This window comes from Mustela nigripes, chromosome 2 (assembly GCF_022355385.1).
Source record: "Mustela nigripes isolate SB6536 chromosome 2, MUSNIG.SB6536, whole genome shotgun sequence".
Classification (NCBI taxonomy): domain Eukaryota; kingdom Metazoa; phylum Chordata; class Mammalia; order Carnivora; family Mustelidae; genus Mustela; species Mustela nigripes.
Genome location: NC_081558.1, coordinates 164,321,589 through 164,342,084, shown reverse-complemented (window position 1 = coordinate 164,342,084; position 20,496 = coordinate 164,321,589). Strand labels below are relative to the sequence as shown.

The 20,496-nt window shown below is 37.8% G+C and overlaps 1 protein-coding gene across 6 annotated transcripts in view; it reads right to left on the bottom strand.

The window, feature by feature from the left end:
- Positions 1–7,358: 7,358 nt before the first annotated feature.
- CD47 (CD47 molecule) overlaps positions 7,359–20,496 on the bottom strand; it is a 45,564-nt gene continuing 32,426 nt past the window's right edge. The window contains exons 5-11 of one of the 6 annotated variants that reach the window (XR_009402563.1): positions 19,296–19,388; positions 18,174–18,266; positions 17,147–17,239; positions 14,968–15,014; positions 11,530–11,561; positions 10,129–10,153; positions 7,359–7,605 (exon numbers count right to left, since the gene is read on the bottom strand). Coding sequence is in view for 4 of the 6 variants with exons in the window: in XM_059392023.1 (XP_059248006.1) it covers positions 7,601–7,605; positions 9,474–9,506; positions 10,129–10,153; positions 11,530–11,561; positions 17,147–17,239; positions 18,174–18,266; positions 19,296–19,388 (374 nt within the window). In the remaining 2 variants the exon portion in view is untranslated. Of the gene's footprint in view, positions 7,606–9,473; positions 9,507–10,128; positions 10,154–11,529; positions 11,562–14,967; positions 15,015–17,146; positions 17,240–18,173; positions 18,267–19,295; positions 19,389–20,496 lie in introns of all 6 variants that reach the window. The other 5 variants (XM_059392023.1, XR_009402564.1, XM_059392024.1 and 2 more) reach the window with 5 other exon arrangements.

Here is a 20,496-nt window from a genome sequence, read left to right as displayed (position 1 = left end):
TATTTTTATCTCCAAGTTGAAGAATGAAAATCCCCAGGAGGACCAGAGAAGGCTGGCTCCTCAAATCCGGCTTTCATCCACATCTGTGTCACCGCCAGGCTCCTCTGGATGGCATCCAGGCCCTTGGAATCTGTCGACTTGGGAATTGGTTTTTTTTTTTTTTTTCTGTTGTGGGTTTTTGGTTTTGTTTTGTTTTTGTTTTTGTTTTTTTAAATAAACTTGTCTTTTGCGTATAGTACAAATGATCGTGGTGGCTTTGTTTCTCAGGGGAAGACTAATACACTGTTCGCTATACGAATGAATGACTCTCTCAGCCCAGCGCCCAGTTGCTTTGAGCAAGGCATTTCGAGGCAGGGTTTTGCATAGAGCTGTTTACCCACATCCGGCACCCACAGAGTTTGCGTCCACAGGGGCAGTGCTTGTGGTCACAAATGCGGCTCCTCTCGGTGCAAGGGTACCTGACCTGAGCAGGCCCTTGGAGTCCTTTGGGGAACAGGACCAAGTTCTGTAAGTCAGTAACTGGCTCATTAACACAAGTTAAAGCGACTGAGTGGCCTCCCAGAGGATCTGGTCGCTCAGGAAAAGTCTGTTCTGAGACCTTTCTTTCACTATATCACGGCTCTTTTGGAGGCTCCCAGGTGCTTTGGGGGAGGGACCTTGTTGGGTCTCTCTCCCAAGTCTAGTCAGTTCACTTAGCAAAGAAAAATGATTCTTGCCAGAAGTCCCAAGGATGAGGTCTGGTAATTCTGGTCAAATCTTTTGACTAAATGTCTTCCAGGAGACTGTATTTAATACTTTGCCAGAAACATAAAAGTAATATGAGAGGATTTAATGTTACCAAGTGTGATGCTTTTGAAAAGATAATTAAGAAAATTTTTTGGTGTGATTTCATTCACAATTCTTTTGGGCAATGACTAAATGCCCCACAATCAGCTTAAAGCCTAACAAAAAATTCCATGATTTTCTGACAACTTTCTCTGAGTGAAAATGGGAACAACTGATATGTGTTGATGCTCTCAAATATATCCCCACAGAGGATCCAGAGTAGCATTTTCTACTCCATTTAGTAACAGTTGTTACCAGAACAATCCCTGTGGATACCCAGGCATACAGCTAAAGATCTGAGGAGATATGGACTCTGCTGAATCCAGGATAATCAAATTTTTAAAAATCCAAGATATATACCGAACCAATTCAACTGTGAGAATTAAACACTTGATAACATCGCAATAAAAAAATTTTTTTTTTCAGTTAACCAAATACATGCATTCTCTAGCTTGCAAAAATGGGGTTTATGAACATTACATTCTAAAAATATCTGGTTGCAGAGGGGGTGGAAATTCCCTGGAGAGTGAGAAGTATTACTGAGGGTGGGGAGTGGTTGTTGTGCCACCACAGGACTTGCACCCAAGGCAGTGGGAAACCTATCCTACAACCAGTAGCGAATGAGGTGTAGCAGTGGAAGGGCAAAGATTCTAGTACTTTCCAGTTGTCCTCAGCGTGAAAGATATCTCCCCACACAATCTGGTACATATGCTGAAATTGCTAAATTGCTATATATTTAAAAAGTAAATAAGTAGAGAGCTTCCACGGAGGATATATTCCATATTTTAAGCAAATTACACTTAAATTTTGCCAACAGTCCATTTGTTTAGGATGTCGATCAGCTTCTGTATGTTGTCGGTTTAATCTTGAGGAATTTTGCAGGCAATTTAAAGAAAATCAGGAAGTGAAACAATTGTTGTCTTTTCTGGAAGGCAGGTCGATGATCAAATAAGATTATGCTGGGGGGAGGAGCCCGGAGCCTTGCACCGCGCCATGTGTAGGACAACATCTAGAAGAGAAGAGCAGCCGTTCTGCAGATCTGCAAATCCAGCACGGTCCTTGGCATCGAGACTGACACCAGACGGCAGTTTTCAGACTTCTACTTTATTTCTCTCCAAATTGGACCGCCTTAGCAAACATTTCTCACTCATCGGTCCTCCACAACTGGCTATTATCAGAGTTGAAAGGCACCCGCATTCTAGGCAAATGACTGACTACAGGAATGGGGGTGCTCAGTGAGTGGGTTCTCATGATTAGGTCCAGTCACTTCTATGCAGTCATTGGTGCTGTCTTCAACATTAAATAACCCAATTATCCATAACTCAGGGTTAAATACTTCATTCTCCTCTCCCTTCCCCCGGCCCCCCGGGTTTGGTGGATGGGTGCCTGAGCATGAAGCTTGCACACACAAAATAAACCCGGGGCGTAGAGTTCTGGCACAACCTCTGCTCACACCACCACAGTCAGTTGTGCTCAAACCTCTGAGCTACTGGTGAAATCACGTCCTATATGAATGGTGTTACCATAATCCGGCACTTTCTAAAGCTATCAGACTTGAGGCCTTGAGCTGGAGAGGCACCTCTCAGAAATGAAACCCAGTTGTATCTGCAAGCCACCTCCGTGGGAGTCCTAATCAGGTTGAGTACAGTTCCTGCTACACAGAGCAGCCCTCAGTGCAGGAGGTAGGCCATTTAAACGCTTTCTCAACTCCATTAGTTACTCCTGCTGAGAGTGAAAAAGTTCTCATACATGCATAAAAAAATTTAAATTGCCTATGAGGTAAGACATGAGATGGTACTTTGCTGCAAAGTATTATTTTCCATCCCAACAGTCGACAATCACACCTACAATGCAGAATCGTGGAGTACGTGCAAGGCACGCAGTGCCGACTAGGAAGGCTGTGCTCCAAAGTCTAATGTCATCTCATCATCTGGTACCAACCCCCCGACTCGGGCTGCAGGTTCACTTCCCCTCAATCCCCACCTGCACCCCAGAGGGCACCCATCGTCTCCATTCCAGCTAGCGGAGGGAGTTGGGCCAGTCTGCTGGGAGCGTCAGGGGTGCCTGGCATCGCTGAGTGAGAGTGGGAGGCTGGGGACCCAGTCACAGCACGGAGATGGAATATGGGGCCGGACAGGACTACTGAGCGAGAGATGCCCTCTTTCTTCCTCCCATGTTCCCTGACCTTGGCAGCAGGTGGGTCTCGGACGGCAACGGTCTGTTTTCCTATCGCACGCAACCTCTGAAGGCCGGCGAGAGCTAGCCTGAGAGCTGGGGAGACCGGGGATCCGCAGGACACCGTTTTGAGGCCCATATCCAGTTTGTGCACCTGTGTTTTCAATTATGCTAGCCGAAAAATCCCATTTTTCTTAGATACAGGTTTTCTTTCACTAGTAATTGAAATAATCCTAAGTGACAACCAGTTAAAAGGGAGAACTTTTTAAATGTACAGCTCAGTGTTGAAAGAGGTTTCTCTCTGCAGGTGAGGAGGGGCACGGAGATGTCGCGAGGCGGCCTGCCAAGATTCTCTGCTGGTCAGCAGGACAGCTAGGACCGGAACCCAGGGCTCCTGCTTTCCCAACTGACGTTCACACCAGACCGTGGGAGAATTCAACATGACAGACTTGCTTAAAACTTGTTAAAACTTTGCTCCAATTAAAAGTTTGCTTATTGGCTAATGTACTTTAAAAAGGAATGTATAAATTAATATTTTAAGTGGTCCTTTGCATTGTTACCTAGAATATGGACAACTTGAAGATACAATGAACTAACTTTCTTTGGAATGTGTTTGTGGTCTGCTTTAACAGCAATAGAAACAGTCCAACAAAATAGCTTAAAATGTTTTATTAAGTATATATAATATTACAGGGTAATATTTACAAAGTTATGTTTTTAAATAAAAAAAGTATCTTGGCAAAGATTGCAGATATTCAAAGCTTCAAACAGTGATAAATTGATTTAATACATATAAAAAAAACCTTTAACGGTAACACAGCTGTAAAACAACTTTGGTCTTTAAATCACTGCAAAAAATGGCTACTGACAAATAGCACACCTTTAATTGCTATGGAAAAAAGCCCCAAGAGAGGATCTTGCACATAGCAACACTGGAGTTTTCTTTATTTAGAATGGTTAATGGATATTTATATGATGTAGGATCTAAATCTTAACAATGGCTTTTTGTAAATAATGCTCCATTTAATAAAACAGAAATGTTTCCTTCTCTCACCAACCCTGATGACAACACTTAAGATTCCACTGATGTTACCTTACAGAGAAGCTTATTACAAATACTCTCTTTTCAAAAAGGCTAAATTTATGGGAAAGCTGGTTTTAAATGATAAGTAAGAGCTGTCAAAAGCCAAAGGCAGGAAAACTTCCTGTTCACTGCTTATCTCTTAAAAGTTACCTGGATTATCCCTATTAGCTACAGAAAATGACTTAACAAAGGACCCCAGTGGGTGATGGCAGTTAGTGATTTTGAAAATATGACACATGTGAAACTAAGGTTTCTAAATAAACTCTCCATTAGATGAAACGTAATAAAAAGAGAAAGGGTCGTCCAACAATCATTTCTCCGGTTTCCAATGGCAGGTAAGTAAAGGAGTATGTATTTCCATACACATCCCACAGATCTGTTTTTGAGTATCTCTTTTAGGACAAAAAATATCTAGAAGGTGATATAAAGCTTGATTCTTAATGAGATGAGGAGTAAACTTATCACTTTTTGAGCTTTGTAACTCAAATCACAATTTGTTTGGTCATTTACTAAATTGACTATAGCATCCTGGCATGAGCATTATTGTCATTTTTTGGGAAGGCCCCATTTTTTCATTTTGACATTCTCAAAAATTTAAACAAAACAGACCTGGAGTTTCCAGGTGAAAAGTCATCCTCTTTTAAGGTTTTCAGGGCACGTGAAATTTGTCCAAAAAAGAGAACCATCTAGATCACCCTACTGAAAATAGTGGGGAATCTGCATATAGCCAACTTCCAATCATCCAACTTATGCACTGAACACCTAATGTATGCAAAACACTGCAGGAAGAGAAAGGGGAGGCTCTTGCCATAATAGAATTTCAAAATTGAGAGAAGCAAAACAAAAAAACGGACAGAACTCAGCAGACACACATGAAGTACTAAGAAAGGTGTATACAAGATGAAAGAGGCAGTGACATGGATGGGGCTAAGCTACAGATGAGAGCCAGGAGGGGAGGGAGGGGCGGAGGACAATGTTTTGAAGGAGACAGAAAATTGGATTTGACCAACAACGCTGGAAAAGTTGTTGCAAAAATGACAAGTGGCACCAGAGGGTGCACACTAAATAAAATCAAGCGAAGGACTCAATGGCACAAATTGGGATCACTGAGTAAAAAGCAGGTTGTCGGGGTCGGGGATGGATACGTGATGCTCAAAACATTGTTAACAATTCTCCTTTGGTGTGACAAAAAATTGGGAGCCACTGCAAGTCTGATTTAAAGGGAATGAACTGGCCCAATGATGCCCAAGCAAGAGGCTTCCTGCTGCTGTGGTCCCTTTTCCAGAGAAGCTGACAACTAGTACGAGCAAGAGTTGATGTCACCTGGCATCTCTCTCCTGCTTCCCCTGTGCGTTGTCTAGGGCAGTGAGTGCCTCCAAAGACAGGCAGTGTTTAAGAGAACACAAAGGGTTGTGGATGGGTCCCAAGGCTGAACCCCAAATAAATGAGACCTTACTGCATATTAAAAGGTACAACTTTGAGCTTATAAAAAAGTTTGCTATAAAGATTTTCATGCCCTACTTTTTCTTAACAGAATAGGTATCTGGATTTTTTTTCAAGTCCATCTGCTTTTCTCCTCCTTTCATCAAAATTGATTTCTAAAGTAACAAACAATATTAGTAAAATATATTTTCAGAGGAAAAAAGAGCAGCAAGAGCCATCAGATTTATATAAAGGAATACAGCTCCCTCTACATATGATAATATTTTGGACAGCAACACAATTAGGGAAGAAAATACTGTTTTTTTTTTTTTTCCAAGAAGAGCTGTCTTCATAGTCTGCTCAGTTTTCTGAGAAGCATCAGCAGGTCAGAAGGTTTGCCAGAAGCAAACCACTTGGTCCCAACATGAAATATGACGATTAATTTGGCATAAAAGAGGCACATGGGAACATTCAGTGGACTAAGAAATAACTATTAGTTATGTAACTACAGATATGAATGTCTTATTATTATACAGACAGGAAGAATTACTAGTATTTTTAGAGGGTATTGTGAGCAGTCAAAAAGCTTGGCAAATTACCTAGAAGTTTTTGAAGTTTTAAGTGATCACAGAGTTGCATCCAATATAATCCCGCCCAATAAAGATTTTTTTTAATGTTGTTACTAAAAGCATGAAATTAACATGTGCTCTCCTGTAGGTACCCCACTGTTGTCCGTACAGAAGATGCATGTGCCTATCTTATACATATGTGTGCACACGTGCGCGCGCGCGCACACACACACACACACACACACACACACACACAGGAAGAAAACAAGTGCTAAGAAGCTAAAAGTACTCCAGGCGATCACGACTGTCAGAACGTTAATCTTCTAATGGGGGTAGGAAATGTGGAAGGTTTGCCTTACTTTCGGATCTCAGAGTGAGGGGCTTACGGAGGCAGGACTACACAAGGAAGATGATGAGTGTTTATCATGCAACACAGATACAACAGTAACAAAACCACCCTGTATTGGGTGGGCTTGTCAGCCTGACGGGGACACACATTATGTTGCCATGCAGGAGACTCATAGTTCAAATCTCAATCTTGGTTTTTCATGCCCCAGATCAGAAAAGAAGTGAAGAAACACTGTAGATTGTGCCTTCAAATCCGAGGAAGGAAATACATATGTTACAACCATCGCTATTTTTGCTGAAAAGTGTGAACATAGTTCTCTGAGAATAAGTCTGGCTCCTTTCTGCAATGATGCTACCGTGTCACTGGACCATGTTCAAAGAGGAGAAAAGGTGCTACATCTTGCACAGCAGAAGCAAATACCAGGAGGACAAGAGAGGATTTAAAGGGTTGTGTGAATAAAAGAAAAACACATCCATCAATAAAATTACCCTAAACCTGGAAAGGATTCGTTACACTGTATGTCGGAGAAGAATGTGTGAATGGCAACCCCCAAGAATGAAGACCGTGATCTCCTGCCGGATCGCGGCACATGGAGGCGGCATTCAAGACGTTCCCAAGCGTGCTCCTATCTGTACTTCAATTCGCTATTCCCTTGACCCAGAAGTGGTACAAACGGTATCTGGCTAACACCAGCCATAACTGCCAACCTGGCTGTGAATCTGGGATTGCTAAGGTTCTATGGAAGCCACTGTTCTTCATAAGCCTCTCTGGGAAACCACGAGGGTCACACCAGGTAATTCTCACCCTGAACCAATTTAAACTGGTAACCTAAAGTCAAGAGGCCCAAGGATCTGAAAAGGATCATTCTTGGAAGTTGGCCACTCTACTCTTGCCCCTAAATGAGTAAAAATAACAACAAAAAACTGGATCTCAATTGGGCACACAACACAGATAATAATTCTTTTATTAACTACATTACAAATGCTTTGAATAAAAACTTAACTGTAACAATAATCATTTAATGGTCAATGATTAATTTTTTTCCACAGATGAGAACCAGTTATTTTTCTTGTTTTCTTCTCCTGAACAGTGAATCAAGGCCATGGTGCTCAAACACAATTGTATTCCTTTCACGTCTCACTACTTTCCAAATCAGAGTCCATCACTTCATTTCAGTTACTCTGGAAAATTGAAAAATGAACATGTAATCACGACTCATATCTATTTTCTACACATTAACAAGTTGATGTATTTTTAAAAAACTGGAATTGTCACATATACGATATCTAAAAATAAAGGAAAACTATTTAATCTTAGATTTGCAAAGGTCACAGACATAAACCTGGCAAATCATCAGCCTTTTTAGTTGTAGTAAGTAAAAGGCCAGTCAATGCCAAATGAAAAAAAAAATCAACAAAGTCTGGTAATCTCAGTTTGCTGGGTTAGCTGAAAAGCCAAGTGATGTTGATTTTTCAAAGCAAAAGATATTGATTACAGAGTAATGTTATATCCCATTCATTTCAGACCTATATCATTTAAGTAAAATAAAATGTTGATTTGGGCCAGGAGAAAGAGAAAGTGGTACTGTGGTCAATAGAAGGTTAGTTTGAAACTCACTTACTGACCAGGCAGACACACTGTGAGCTACAAGCCCACCAGAAACACAGGTTTTTTTTAAACCAACAAATTCTAAACAGCTAAATATTAGCAAAATTAAGGGAGTTTCAAAGGCCATCACAGATTTTGTGTGCTATGAACACAAAAGAACTACTCTATGCTACAGTGGTTCTAAAGAAAGGAAGAGATACTTGAGGCTCTTGTACTAGTTTTCTGAAAACAGAGGAGTTTCATTTCCTCATACAGCTGCAGAAGGGTGACACTACAGCAAGAAGATAGCAAGGAAATTAAAAAATAAACCATGAGAACGTAAACATGGATAAACCATGCCATAATTCCAGGGACCAGTTCTTTTTTTTTTTTTTTTTTTTTAATATCACTTAGTTTATTCTTACCAACTCTAATTTTTTTTTTTTTTCCCCAGAGGGTGGTGGTTGGCAAACAAAACATACATCTTTGTTAATAAAGGCTATGGTTGTGACACAAACTTACAAAAGTGGAATCACTCTTTGATTCCCTGTTGGACATGGCCTAAGCCTTGTTTTAAACTCTGTCCACCAAAACACAATCCGCATGTTTTTAATCTCATGCAAAAACTGCTCTCAGGGGAACGAAGCCCCTCATGTTAAAGGCTTCACTTTGCCACAGAGGTGAAGAGGTAGGTCATGGATGTTACAGCAGTAAAATAGCAAACTATTTACATGATTGACAAATATCAAAGGTATGAAGACATTTTTGATAAGGTAAAAACATAAAGTTATTTAAAATGTTAACAGAACTGAAGTACCACAGAATCTTAAGGGACAATCAAAATGAATATTTCTAGTACTCAATAGCTCAGACTTAATTATTATTTTTAAAAACTAACAAAGATGCCCTTGAAATAGTCAACAAACATTAGAATTTATTAGCCCAGAGTTCCAAAACAAGAAGCAAAAGCTCGAGCTACCCAACATTTCTCTCTTAAATCCTCTCCCGTAAGGACAGAACTGAGTCCTGCCTAGAAAAGCAGAGATACTAAGTCCCCATGAATTAAATGCAACAGGTTGCCAACACAAGCACAAAAGAAACTCTGTCAAGATGATAAAGATTTGTGCCAGGTTATCTATGCGTCTTCTAAAAAGCATTTAAAAGTTACAGGCACACCAGATACTGCCGGTGAAAAATGTTTTTGAAAAAGCAGTAATTCCTCTTTACTATGCATGAACAATATGACTGGAGGGTCGGATGAGTGACACCCGACAGCTTTTCCTGCACTTGTCTTACAACTTTGAAGAGATTTAAGTTTTACAAATCAAGACATGCAGACCTTTATGATTTGACAGTGTCCCTTTTACATATAAGAAAGAGCATACTTTCAAGAAGCCACTTTATTTCTTTTCAGTGTTCTTATTTTAACCGATCTATAATTGTAGGTGCATTTTATACTTACCATCATTCATCATTCCTTTTGATTCTTTAAATGCTAAGAATTAGTAACAAGCCAAGCAGGCAGTTAGTAAGATTCCACAATTAGAAATCATTTCTAAATAAGTAAATATGCAGTAATATCATGCTAACTATTCCACAGCTATAAAGTCAAATTAATTTTAAGTTTATTACTTTATTACAAAAGCCTTTCTGTGGATCATACCCACAGACTCCACAAAGGAAACAAAGTCAGTTGGGAACACAGATCTAGATTTAGGGAGAAAGAAAGTGAGATCCTTGGTCTCATTCCCTGGTAACAGCCTAAATCTGAAACTTATAAATCCGAAAGTGAAATTAATTGAGATTCTTCTCTGTTGTGGGTGTTATGCTTCATCTTGGCTAATATAAGACAAATGTCCCCTCGCCTAAATATTGCTTGGCCAGAGCAAGCAACTCTGGAGAGATAATGAACAGTGCATTCTTCTCAGAAGTAAGTACAATAGCAGTACTCCGAATAATCAAGAAAAGAGGGGTCAAGGCAAAAACAAAACAAAACAAAAGAAACCTAGATTTCTCCCAAGGCACAGATGGAGCATTCTAACTGCTTTGGGAGGCTAATCAAATTATGATCGGGTAATAGATCAAGAAAAATATACAAGTTTGTAATAACCACATACCATTAAGGGGCTCCTCTACAGCTTTCTGGAAAATATTTAAAATATATTTACGTAAAAATGGAATTTATTTCATGTCCTTTTATACTAAAATTTATAAATGCTAACATTTAAACTATATAGTAAAGAGTGAATCTTACAGTCTGAAAACAGAATAAGGCAATAAAAGTTAAAAAAACAAAGCTTGCCAAGTTTATCTAATAGTTTAATAATAACTGTATTAATTTTAAGCAGAATTTCCCACCCATTCTGCTTCTTTTAGTTCAAGAAATTCTAACTTCCCCAAAAGTGCAAACATAAATAGCAATACAAAAATAAATGAAAGAGCTAAATAAGAGGTGAGACCAAAACAAAATCATTTTCAAATCATGCAAACTGAATTCAGTAACGAGGAAAGAAAATGTGTTAAGATTTAAGGGTCCAATGGTTGGATTATCTCCAACAGAGGCACTTTAAACACTGCTGGCTGTTGGTGACCAATGTAGCTACAGCACCCATCTTTTTAGCAGAAACACCTGTGGTAAGATTTACCTCTAAGTCCCCCTTGCCTCTCAGGCATGTCTTTTGAGGCTCATCAGGCCTAAGGAATATATGTAATCTCCACTTCCTGCCACAGACAGGAGTCTTGATTTTGGCCTTCCAGATAGAGCTATTACTCCTTTCTAGAAGGTGACCTCTCCAGACCTTCTTTCAAGAAAATAGTTCTTGGGCATGTCCTATAACCAGTCTCTACAGGTTGTTGTTGTTGGTTTTTTTTTTTTTTTTTTTTTTCCCACATGCTCATTTATCTATTTCAGTTTATCTCTTAAATTTGCTCCTTTTCTTGGAATTTTCTTAGATAGCTTTAAAGGTATCCAAGACATAGTGAAAATTACAGTACAGTACAGAGGAAGAAAAAAATACTTACAAAATGAGGGAAGAAGGGAAATAAATTACAATTCAGAACAGATTTGTTCCAGAAATATTTACATTTATTTTATAGATTATTTTTAATGAAATCAATTTCACACAAATCTCTCTCCCTCAGGTTAAAGCCTGAAATATCATGTTGTATATGCACATCAAATGGAGCCAATGGGTGAGCAGGATACTGCAGTCAGCTTCCTTCAGCAGAGATAATAACCATTATTCTTACACATGAACTTTCCAGTTCTGAGAAGTGAGAAGTCACTTGAATAGTCAGCCCAATCTTAAGGAATCACTGATTCTATTCTATTGCAACTATCATGACCAAACAGGTTTTAAAACAGAGTTCATGCAAAGTCATGAAATGACTTCTATATTCTCTTATTCTGATGTTATACTACTAAAGAGAGAGCAGAAGTCTTCAACATCTCTATGACCATTCCTCAGTCAAAACCATCAAGTGATCATTCCCAATTCACTTAAGAAAGTTTAACTTACCCTAGGAGGTTGTATAGTCTTCTGATTGGAAGCTGATGTAATTGAAAATTGAGAAAATAAACTGAATAAATTATACAAATGAAGGCAATATAATGTTTCATTTCAGTGACCATATAATGATTAATTTCAAATGATTATATGCATTGATAGAATAAAATGATCAAATGATTCATCCACATCAAATAATGAACATCTATCTACCTTCTTTCAGTTGCACATGTTGTCTTTCCCCCAAATCAGCCACTTGTTACACTTCTTGTTGAAAAATGCTATCATCTGTTCAACCCCATTGTGGACTCTACACCCTTCCCTAACTCAGCCCAGCCAGAAAGTGGACAAAACGCGGAAATGTCCAATCTCCCCCGGCTACTTCATTGCCTGCCCTTAGCTCACTGTTCTTGTCCTTGTAGCCCAGTCTTGTCTTCTGCTTCCATCTTTCCATTTTCAAAGCTCCAAATCGCTAACAAACTAAAGAAAATATTCAGATCCTTCCGATTTTAATGAATTATTCTAAGCAGCTAGTTTTAGCCACAATCAACTTCTTCTCTATGTATTCCTACTCAGCTTTCCAAGTTACCCTTGGCACTGCTTCTAAACAGACTGGTTAATGGAGATGAAGGAATACAGGGCATGAAGAAAGTGACAAATGGAAAAAAATATTACTCTAGATGCATGGGGAAAAAGAACTTCCTTACAAAAGCCAAGTGAGAAGGTCCCAGAGCAGCTCAAGCCAGTCTTAAATACAGAATGAGTACTGCATAATCAAAAGCATCAAGCAGCAACATCCTGTGAGCCTGTCGGTAGGAGGGTGAGGGCTATGGGACAGTCAATTATACTGTCCTGGGGGTTGGAGAGAAGCCTGGATTTGATTGTGAGCAGACTCAAGCAAGCCCCAGGGATTGCTCCAGGGTTCTGTGCTCCCTACTTATAGCTCCTCCTCCTCCATGCCCACCTCTAACAAGCTTCCAAAACTGATGGGCAATGGAAGTGAGACCCTATCCAAGGGCAGCCAGTGTACAAACTAGCCAGAAGCTGAGACACTCTCTCAGAGACCACAGCAACTGACTAGCCTGAAAACCCTTTCTCTCCCATTGGAGCACTTAGAGAAGAAACAGAAAGAAGACCTGAAAGTTGGGAGATGGAAAGAAAGGTGACAAGAAGACAGCAATCCAGGGGAGGAGCTCAAGGCTTAAAGACAAAGGTAATAGAAACTACCAGTGAGAAGACAAGAATAAAATACAAGATAAGCCCATAAAGAGGAGGATAAGCTTGTAGGGAAAGAATCAGAGAGGAACTTGATAATAAAACTGACAGATGGGCACTGACTAACTCCTGTTACTTAGAGGGTGACATGATGGCTCAGTTCTGCATTGGATCCTTCCAATTCCTAAACTGCTTACTGTTCTAGTCCCGGTGAAGCCTGCCTGTGTCCCAGCTCTCAGGAGATTCCCTTCTCTGTTAGTATTATGGGTTGCCTTAAAATAAAGCTCCCTTACTAGATGCCCGTGGTGAGTGGTATGATCCTGGCAGCCAAACAAGAAAACCACATTTTAAAGTAGTATGGAGTGGGATGCCTGACTGGCTCAGTCAGTAGAGCATGTGACTCTTGATCTCAGGGTTCTGAGCTCGAGCCCCACGATGGGTGTAGAGATTACTTAAGAAAAAAATCTTAAAACAAAAATAGTAGTAGGGAGTGAAATGGGTTGGGAATGTGGGTGGGTGAGTCACATTTAGCAGACCCCCAAAGAAGCCAGGAAGAATTACAGAACTTCGTTAAGGATCATCATTGTAGCTACGTGTATATACAACTTACTTCAACTAAACCATGCCCTCTATGCTCTATCAAGGAAAAGAAAACAGCTGTGAAAATTTCTGACTGGTCGTGTGAAGGGTCAGAGGTTAAGATTTTAGGCCTACATTTTCGAGATCATAAATTTATTTATCGGAATTATTATTAAGAACTTCCAAGTAACTCCTTTTCTGTCCTAATAATGTGTAAAGAATAGTTTCTGAGCCCCAATTCTCAGGTCCAAGGAATATCAGTTTGTCTAGACCACTCTGAAAAAGACCTCCCTAAAGAACAATGATGAAGAAGGAAAGGAGTCAGCTGTGCTTCCTCTAATACTGTAAGATCCAAAAGTACAGAAGTTCATTTCATTTGAGTTAATCTTTTTCCATAGACATATGATCATTGTGACAAAATTACTGTGCTTTACTTGCTACTATCATGGTTCTAAGGCACTGACAGCTACACATATGTATGTAGTTAAACATATATATATATATATACACTAAATATATATAAATACATATGTAAACTATCTATTTTATACATATTTATAAATACACATTATATAACATATTTTATGTAATGTATATTTATATAATATATATTTACATAATGTATTTATTAAATATAAATACATTTATTATATATAAATTGTTTATTATATATAATATTTATATTTATATTATTTATTTATTTATTTATTTATTTTTAAACCACAAGCCTTACAGACTCCATACAAGCTCCCTTGCATAGTTTCTTCTTGATTTATTCTTCTCTCCCTGAAACACCTGACCACACAGTACAAATGATTTTCTAGGTTTTGAATTTTCAGGACTATTTTTCCTACTGATATCAGACTCACCTTTCCTTAACAATGGGCTATAAACTATCACTAGATTTTATATATATATATATATATTTTTTTCATGTCATTCTAAAACAACTATGATGTTATGGTAAATGTGGCTTCTGTATACTACTAAGTTGATTTGTATCAAGACATATTTATATGTACTTCTATGGAACTAAGTGATAATGACTTTAAAAAAATAAACAAGCACTGACTTATAAATAATGGATACTGATGTCACATACAAACAACAAGCCTAACTCTAGTGAGTTTAGTAAGTTCTACTTAATTTTCTGTATGATCTCACATTGTTATTGTTTCTAGCCTGAATTTCATTCTGCAAAACTTAGATGCTTCCAGAAACAAAATGAAATGCAACATGGTTTAAAAAGACCATAAGAAATGAAATTTAGAAATCTTACTTCTAGAGCAACCATTAAGGCTACAAATTTAAGCTTGGAAATCATAAAAACAACAAAAGTTAAATTTCTCATAGGGTCATTAACTTACTCTTGAAGTTAGCTTGGATTTTTAACAAAGACAACAACAACAACAAAAAACCCTGAGGATTTTACTGCATTTAAGTCAATACACATTCATTAAGCTTTTCCAAAACAGAGCATCAGCAATGAGTAAAATTTATTTTGGGAACATTTACAATTTTTACCTCCTGATAAAAATGCTAAAATTTGCAACCTTAATGTTACAGATACTCATACTTATACATTAAGATTATTTTAAGAAAAACACATCAATTTTCCCATTCTACCACATTATCTAAAGAGCAAGTTTTCTGTACCTTTTCTCTTCTTGCCCTTCAACTGACCGAAGGTGTGCCTCTGAATTCTGGCATCAGACAAGTTGATTTGGAAAGTTAACTTAGAATATTCTCAAAATGTCAATAAAATTGGACTAACTTAACTTACATGTGATATATTTATATGCTAAACTATGGTAAAGAAAAAGTAATCTTGGGAACTTTTCAAGATTTCACTTTCAGTTTGGTTTTTAAGGTGAGAACAGTATGTGTATAACTACAGTGGTTTCACAGACTTCTTTGGGATATAAACAACGGAGAAGGGAGAGAGCAGGGCCAAGGAGGTGGCAGTTAGACGATGCCTATTTCCACCTGAGGCAGCATTCCACACTTGTTGAAACTCTACTGAGCATCATTCTTTAGACATGGAAGGCTTGGGGGGAGCGTGGGAGTAAGGGAGTTCGATCCACATAATGAAGAATAAAAAGAACAATGAGCTATCAGTCAAAGACACCTAATATGACATCATGCTCCAGGACACATACTGTTCTCAAGCACTCATTCTTAAGAAACAACATAACCAGAGCGTCATCTTCAAGAACCACACAAACAGTGATCTGAATACTCAACAAAAAGAGAGTATGTATCAACATTCATAATGTGATGCTTCTGACAGCTCCAAATGAACACCATTCTGCTGAGAAGTCTTCACTGTGATTATGGACTTAGGAGTTAAGAACTAAGAAAATTTCATTGAAGTTAACAACTCTGACTTATGAACACATGAACCAAAGATAGGGAGATTTTAGTTAAGTATTTTAATTTTTTTTTAATCTAGTAAGCATTAACTAAATAGGGACAAAGAATATGTAACAAAATTACATATGATCAATCAGTAAAAGCTAAAGTTCAGAAACAAAGGCAAAATTTCTTTGAGAGTATTACAGAAGTCATATGGAAAATTATTTGACCATAACAATTCAAGGTTTATATTAATTTTTGGAAACACAGTAAAGTCCACCTAAAGCAGAAACACTGATTTTTTTCTACTCCATTATTTGGCAACTTCAGATTATTTTGACAAATGCTTAAGAGTTTGCTTTACTTCTTAAATACAAAAACAATTTTTTAAAGGGATACTAATGTAAACCAATTATAGGAAACATTTTTAGCTTAAATAAGAAAACACACTAGCATCTGCCTCTCTATATATAAAATAAGAATTTATATAGAAAACTGACAGATTAAATATAAAGTTCAGAAACAATATGCTAATTCCCCATTTCTTAATAACTGATTTTAAAAAAAGTAATAAAAACGACATGGATGGATCTAGGCGGTGTGATGGTAAGTGAAGTCAGTTAGTCTGAGAAAGACAAATACCCATATGATTCCACTCATATGCAGAACTTAAAAAACAAAACAAACAAGGAAAAAGAGACAAAAAATAAGATTCTTAACTATAGAAAACAAACTGGTGGTTGCCAGAGGGGAGGTGAGTGGGGGGATGGGTAAAACAGGTGATGGGGATGAAAGTTAAAAAGGACACATCATGATGAGCATAATGTATAGAATTGCTGAATCACTATATTGTACACCTGAAACTAACATAACACTGCGTGTTACTTATTTAAAAACCATTAAATAAATATTTAAAAAGGTAGTAAGTCCCTAAATTTTATAAGTCCGTATCTTTATTATATTAGGTTTAACTAAAAATGTTTTAAAGTCAAGTAAAGTCAGAAGACACTGTTCTTTAACAAAAGTGACAGATTTTGAATTTCAACCTGTCTCCTTAGGGGTGTCAAGGTCTGTAAAGACTACGCAAGAACAGCAAGTAACAAATGGGTCTCTGTGAAAGAGCTAGTTCTCATAAAAACAATGGGCCAGTTAAAAATTCTTTCCTATTAAATCCTCAACACTCTCTCTTTTTAGTTGGTATAAAAAAGTCTATACATTCTAAACAAAAGCCATTTTCTTTTAAACTAGTTTATAATCTAAAATTTTCATTAATTCTTATTACTTCTCTATCCTCTTTCATCACCCCCACATCATTCCAATTTTATTATTTAAAAAATACAGCTGCATTCATGGTATTTTCTCATTTTTGGAAACACTGATGAATTTCCTTAGTCATAAATTATAAGATCCAATCAAAAGAATTTTCCAAATTATATATTTGAATTCCTAGCATAGGTGAACAAAAATAAGATTGACTTACCAACAAGTTTCATATAAACTAATCCAAGTAATTCTGCTAGAGCTATAATACCCAAACCTGAAATCAGAAGAGGGCCATGCACTGGGTTGCACTCTGTAAAAATAGTGAAATTTCATGTTAGAGACCTACATGAAATAAGTGAATTTTTATTTTTTCTAATTTTTTTAAAAAGATGTTATTTATTTAACAGAGATCACAAGCAGGCAGAGGGGCAGGTGGGGCGGGGGGGTCGGGGAAAGCAGGCTCCCTGCTGAGCAGAGATTCCAATGTGGGGCTCAATCTCAGGACCCTGGGATCATGACCCGAGCCGAAGGCAGAGGCTTAACCCACTGAGCCACCCAGGTACCCCAATAAGTGAACTTCTAAAAAGACCCAGCAATAATAGTCAGTGAAATGACTCCAAATTATTAAAAGAAAAAAATTTTCATTTGTCTAACATGTACCTTATCATACCAAGACTAATGGAAAATAGTGTGTAAAACCTAGATGTTCTAACCAACTGGAGCTTGGTCATTTAAAAAAAATTCTCCCACAAATATAGGCATAGCAGTTTGGCTGCTAGGAAAATCAGCTCACAAGCCATATACAGCCAGTATTCTCATGGCAATATGGAAAACACTATATTCTCAGCGGGGGAAAAAAATGAGAGTTAAAAAAAGAAAAGCTTACAACACCAAATGCTGGCAAGTATGTGGAGCAACAGGAACTCTCATTCACTGCTGGTGGGAATGCAAAATGGCACGGCCACTTTGCAAGACAGTCTGGTGATTTGTTACACAACTAAATATACTCTTAACAATCCAGCAATCACACTCCTTGGTATTTACTTAAATGAAGTTGAAAACTATGTCTACACCGAAACACGCCCACATGTTTATAAGTAGCTTTATTCTTAATCATCAAAAAGAGAACGCAGCCAGGATGTCCTTCAGCAGGTGAATGGGTAAAGAAGAAGAGGAAGAAGACTGCTGTTCAAGAGAAATTCCTAGTAAGACAAACTGGGACTAGAGAAGAACGTAACCCTTACCTGAGACACAGAGGCTTAGTCCAACCACAGAAAGCACATAGCCCAGTACCTGGAGTATTAGTATGGCAATGGTGAAGGGAGAGATCCAAACACCTGGAGGAGAAAAGAATGGGTTGAGAGCACGTAAGAAGCAATCACACCTCCTTGCATTCTGTACAGTCAGAAATAATGTCCAGTGACCAAAGGCTGACTCTGGATTTCCTTGTCAGATGGTAGCTTCTTTCCCAATGATCTAAACTTCGCCTTTTCACACAAGTAGTTAGTTATAGATTCATATGTTCAGCAGTCTTTTATTTTCACACTGAGCTCAGCTGGATTGGTATTTTTTACCCAAAATCTTAGAACAGTGCTGCTTTTACCACGTTTGGGCATTTTACAGTATGAATGGCTATTATGGATGACTTTGCCACATGCACATAAATTGCTCTGCTGGAGAGAACTGTTCTGCAAACAGGCCATTGTAAACATCACAACCTCTGTCTTGTGTGCTAGATCTTCAATTTTGCAACAAATTAATAAATTTTAATCAAGCCAGGGATAAACTCTAAGACCAAGAGTTAAATGTACAAATAGAAAAAAAACAGACTGTAATAATGACAAAAATATGTTAGTGACTGACTCCAAAAAAAGCAATGAAGATTATTATCAACTATAGGTTGGATATCTGTATCATCTTTTAAAACTACAATGTTAAAATTTGCCAATAACTCAAAAAGAAATACATTTCTACTATTTTCAATTAATAGCCTTATTTTATAGAATTTTTTTAACAGAGAGGCTTAGCAAAAAGAAAATGTTGAATATCTACTTATAATTTGAAAAAGCTGAAATAAAAATATGAAGATAACCATTAAGAAATTAAATAACATAATTTGATAAATCCACTGCCTAGCATCAAAGATACATGAAAATTACTTTTTACAAAATAACAGAATGCTTTGAAAACCTAAGCTAACCTTAAAATTTAATCCATACTGGGAAAATGTCACTAAGACTAGCTTGGAAAATGTTTTAATAAGCCAATTTTTAATTGAGTTGTAAAAAAAAAATACAAGAAATATTTCAACCAAAGTATTTTAAAATGAAAAAGGCAGACAAAATCATGCCATAACAAATACTCACCTATTATAAACACACAGTACTGAAGTAATATTAATATCACTGTAGGAATTACAATTAAACCAAGTCCACAAGAATTTTTTGTTGAATATTCACCTGTTAATAAAAAAAATATTTAAAATATTATCCGACATACTTCCTACTCTGCAGGAAGTTAAAATACTTAAACTTACTAAATGTATTAGTCCCAATACTTCTCTTACAAACTAAAAAGTTTTAAAAATATATTTCTCCCAAAACTTCACACAAAATCACTATTTTCAGATTAAGACCAAACTTAAAACATGTGAACACCAACATCTAAGTCTCAACATGTCAAAATCTTGAGTTGGCTCTGCCTCTTCAACTACCTTACAGAATTCCAGGGAGAAACTCTCGAGTCACCTCTTGCCACTCCCTTCACTTGCTAGGTTCAATCTGTCCCAAAGTCAAAACAGTTGTTCTCTCAAGTGATTTTCTGAATTCATCTCCTTCCTCCCTGTGTTCTAACTGCAGAGGCAAACAGAGCTGCCAAACTTATGTGCCTAAACCTTACATCTATACTGCGTTCAGCTCAAAAATGACAATGGCGGGGCGCCTGGGTGGCTCAGTGGGTTAAAGTCTCTGCCTTTGGCTCAGGTCATGATCTCAGGGTCCTGGATGGAGCCCCACGTCGGGCTCTCTGTTCTGCAGGGAGCCTACTTCCTTCTCTCTCTCTGCCTGCCTCTCCGCCTACTTGTGATCTCTCTCTCTGTCAAATAAATAAATAAAATCTTTAAAAAAAAATGACAATGGCTATCTTCAGTCTACATTGTGGGTCCCACGCTATCTTTGCCATCTCTCCATGTGCAACATACCCTTTCTTTCCACTCCCATTCCCATCCTCTGAACACAAGTGGCTTCGGACAGACTTCCCACATTCATTCCCACTTCCATGTCTTGGCAAATGAAGTTTGCCTCCACAGTGGGTTGAATGATGGCCATAAAGATATGCCTACCTCCAAATCCCCAGAATCTGTGAATATTAACTTATGTGGCAAAAGAGTGTTACATTATATAGCAAAGGATGATTAAGTTATGGATCCTGAAAGGAGGAGTTCACCCTGGTTTATCCAGGTTGGCCCTAAATGCAATGACAAGTGTCTTTGTAAGACAGAGGTGGAGGGAGATTTGACAAAGACACCATGGAGGCAGAAACTGGAATTATGGCACCACAAGCCAAGGA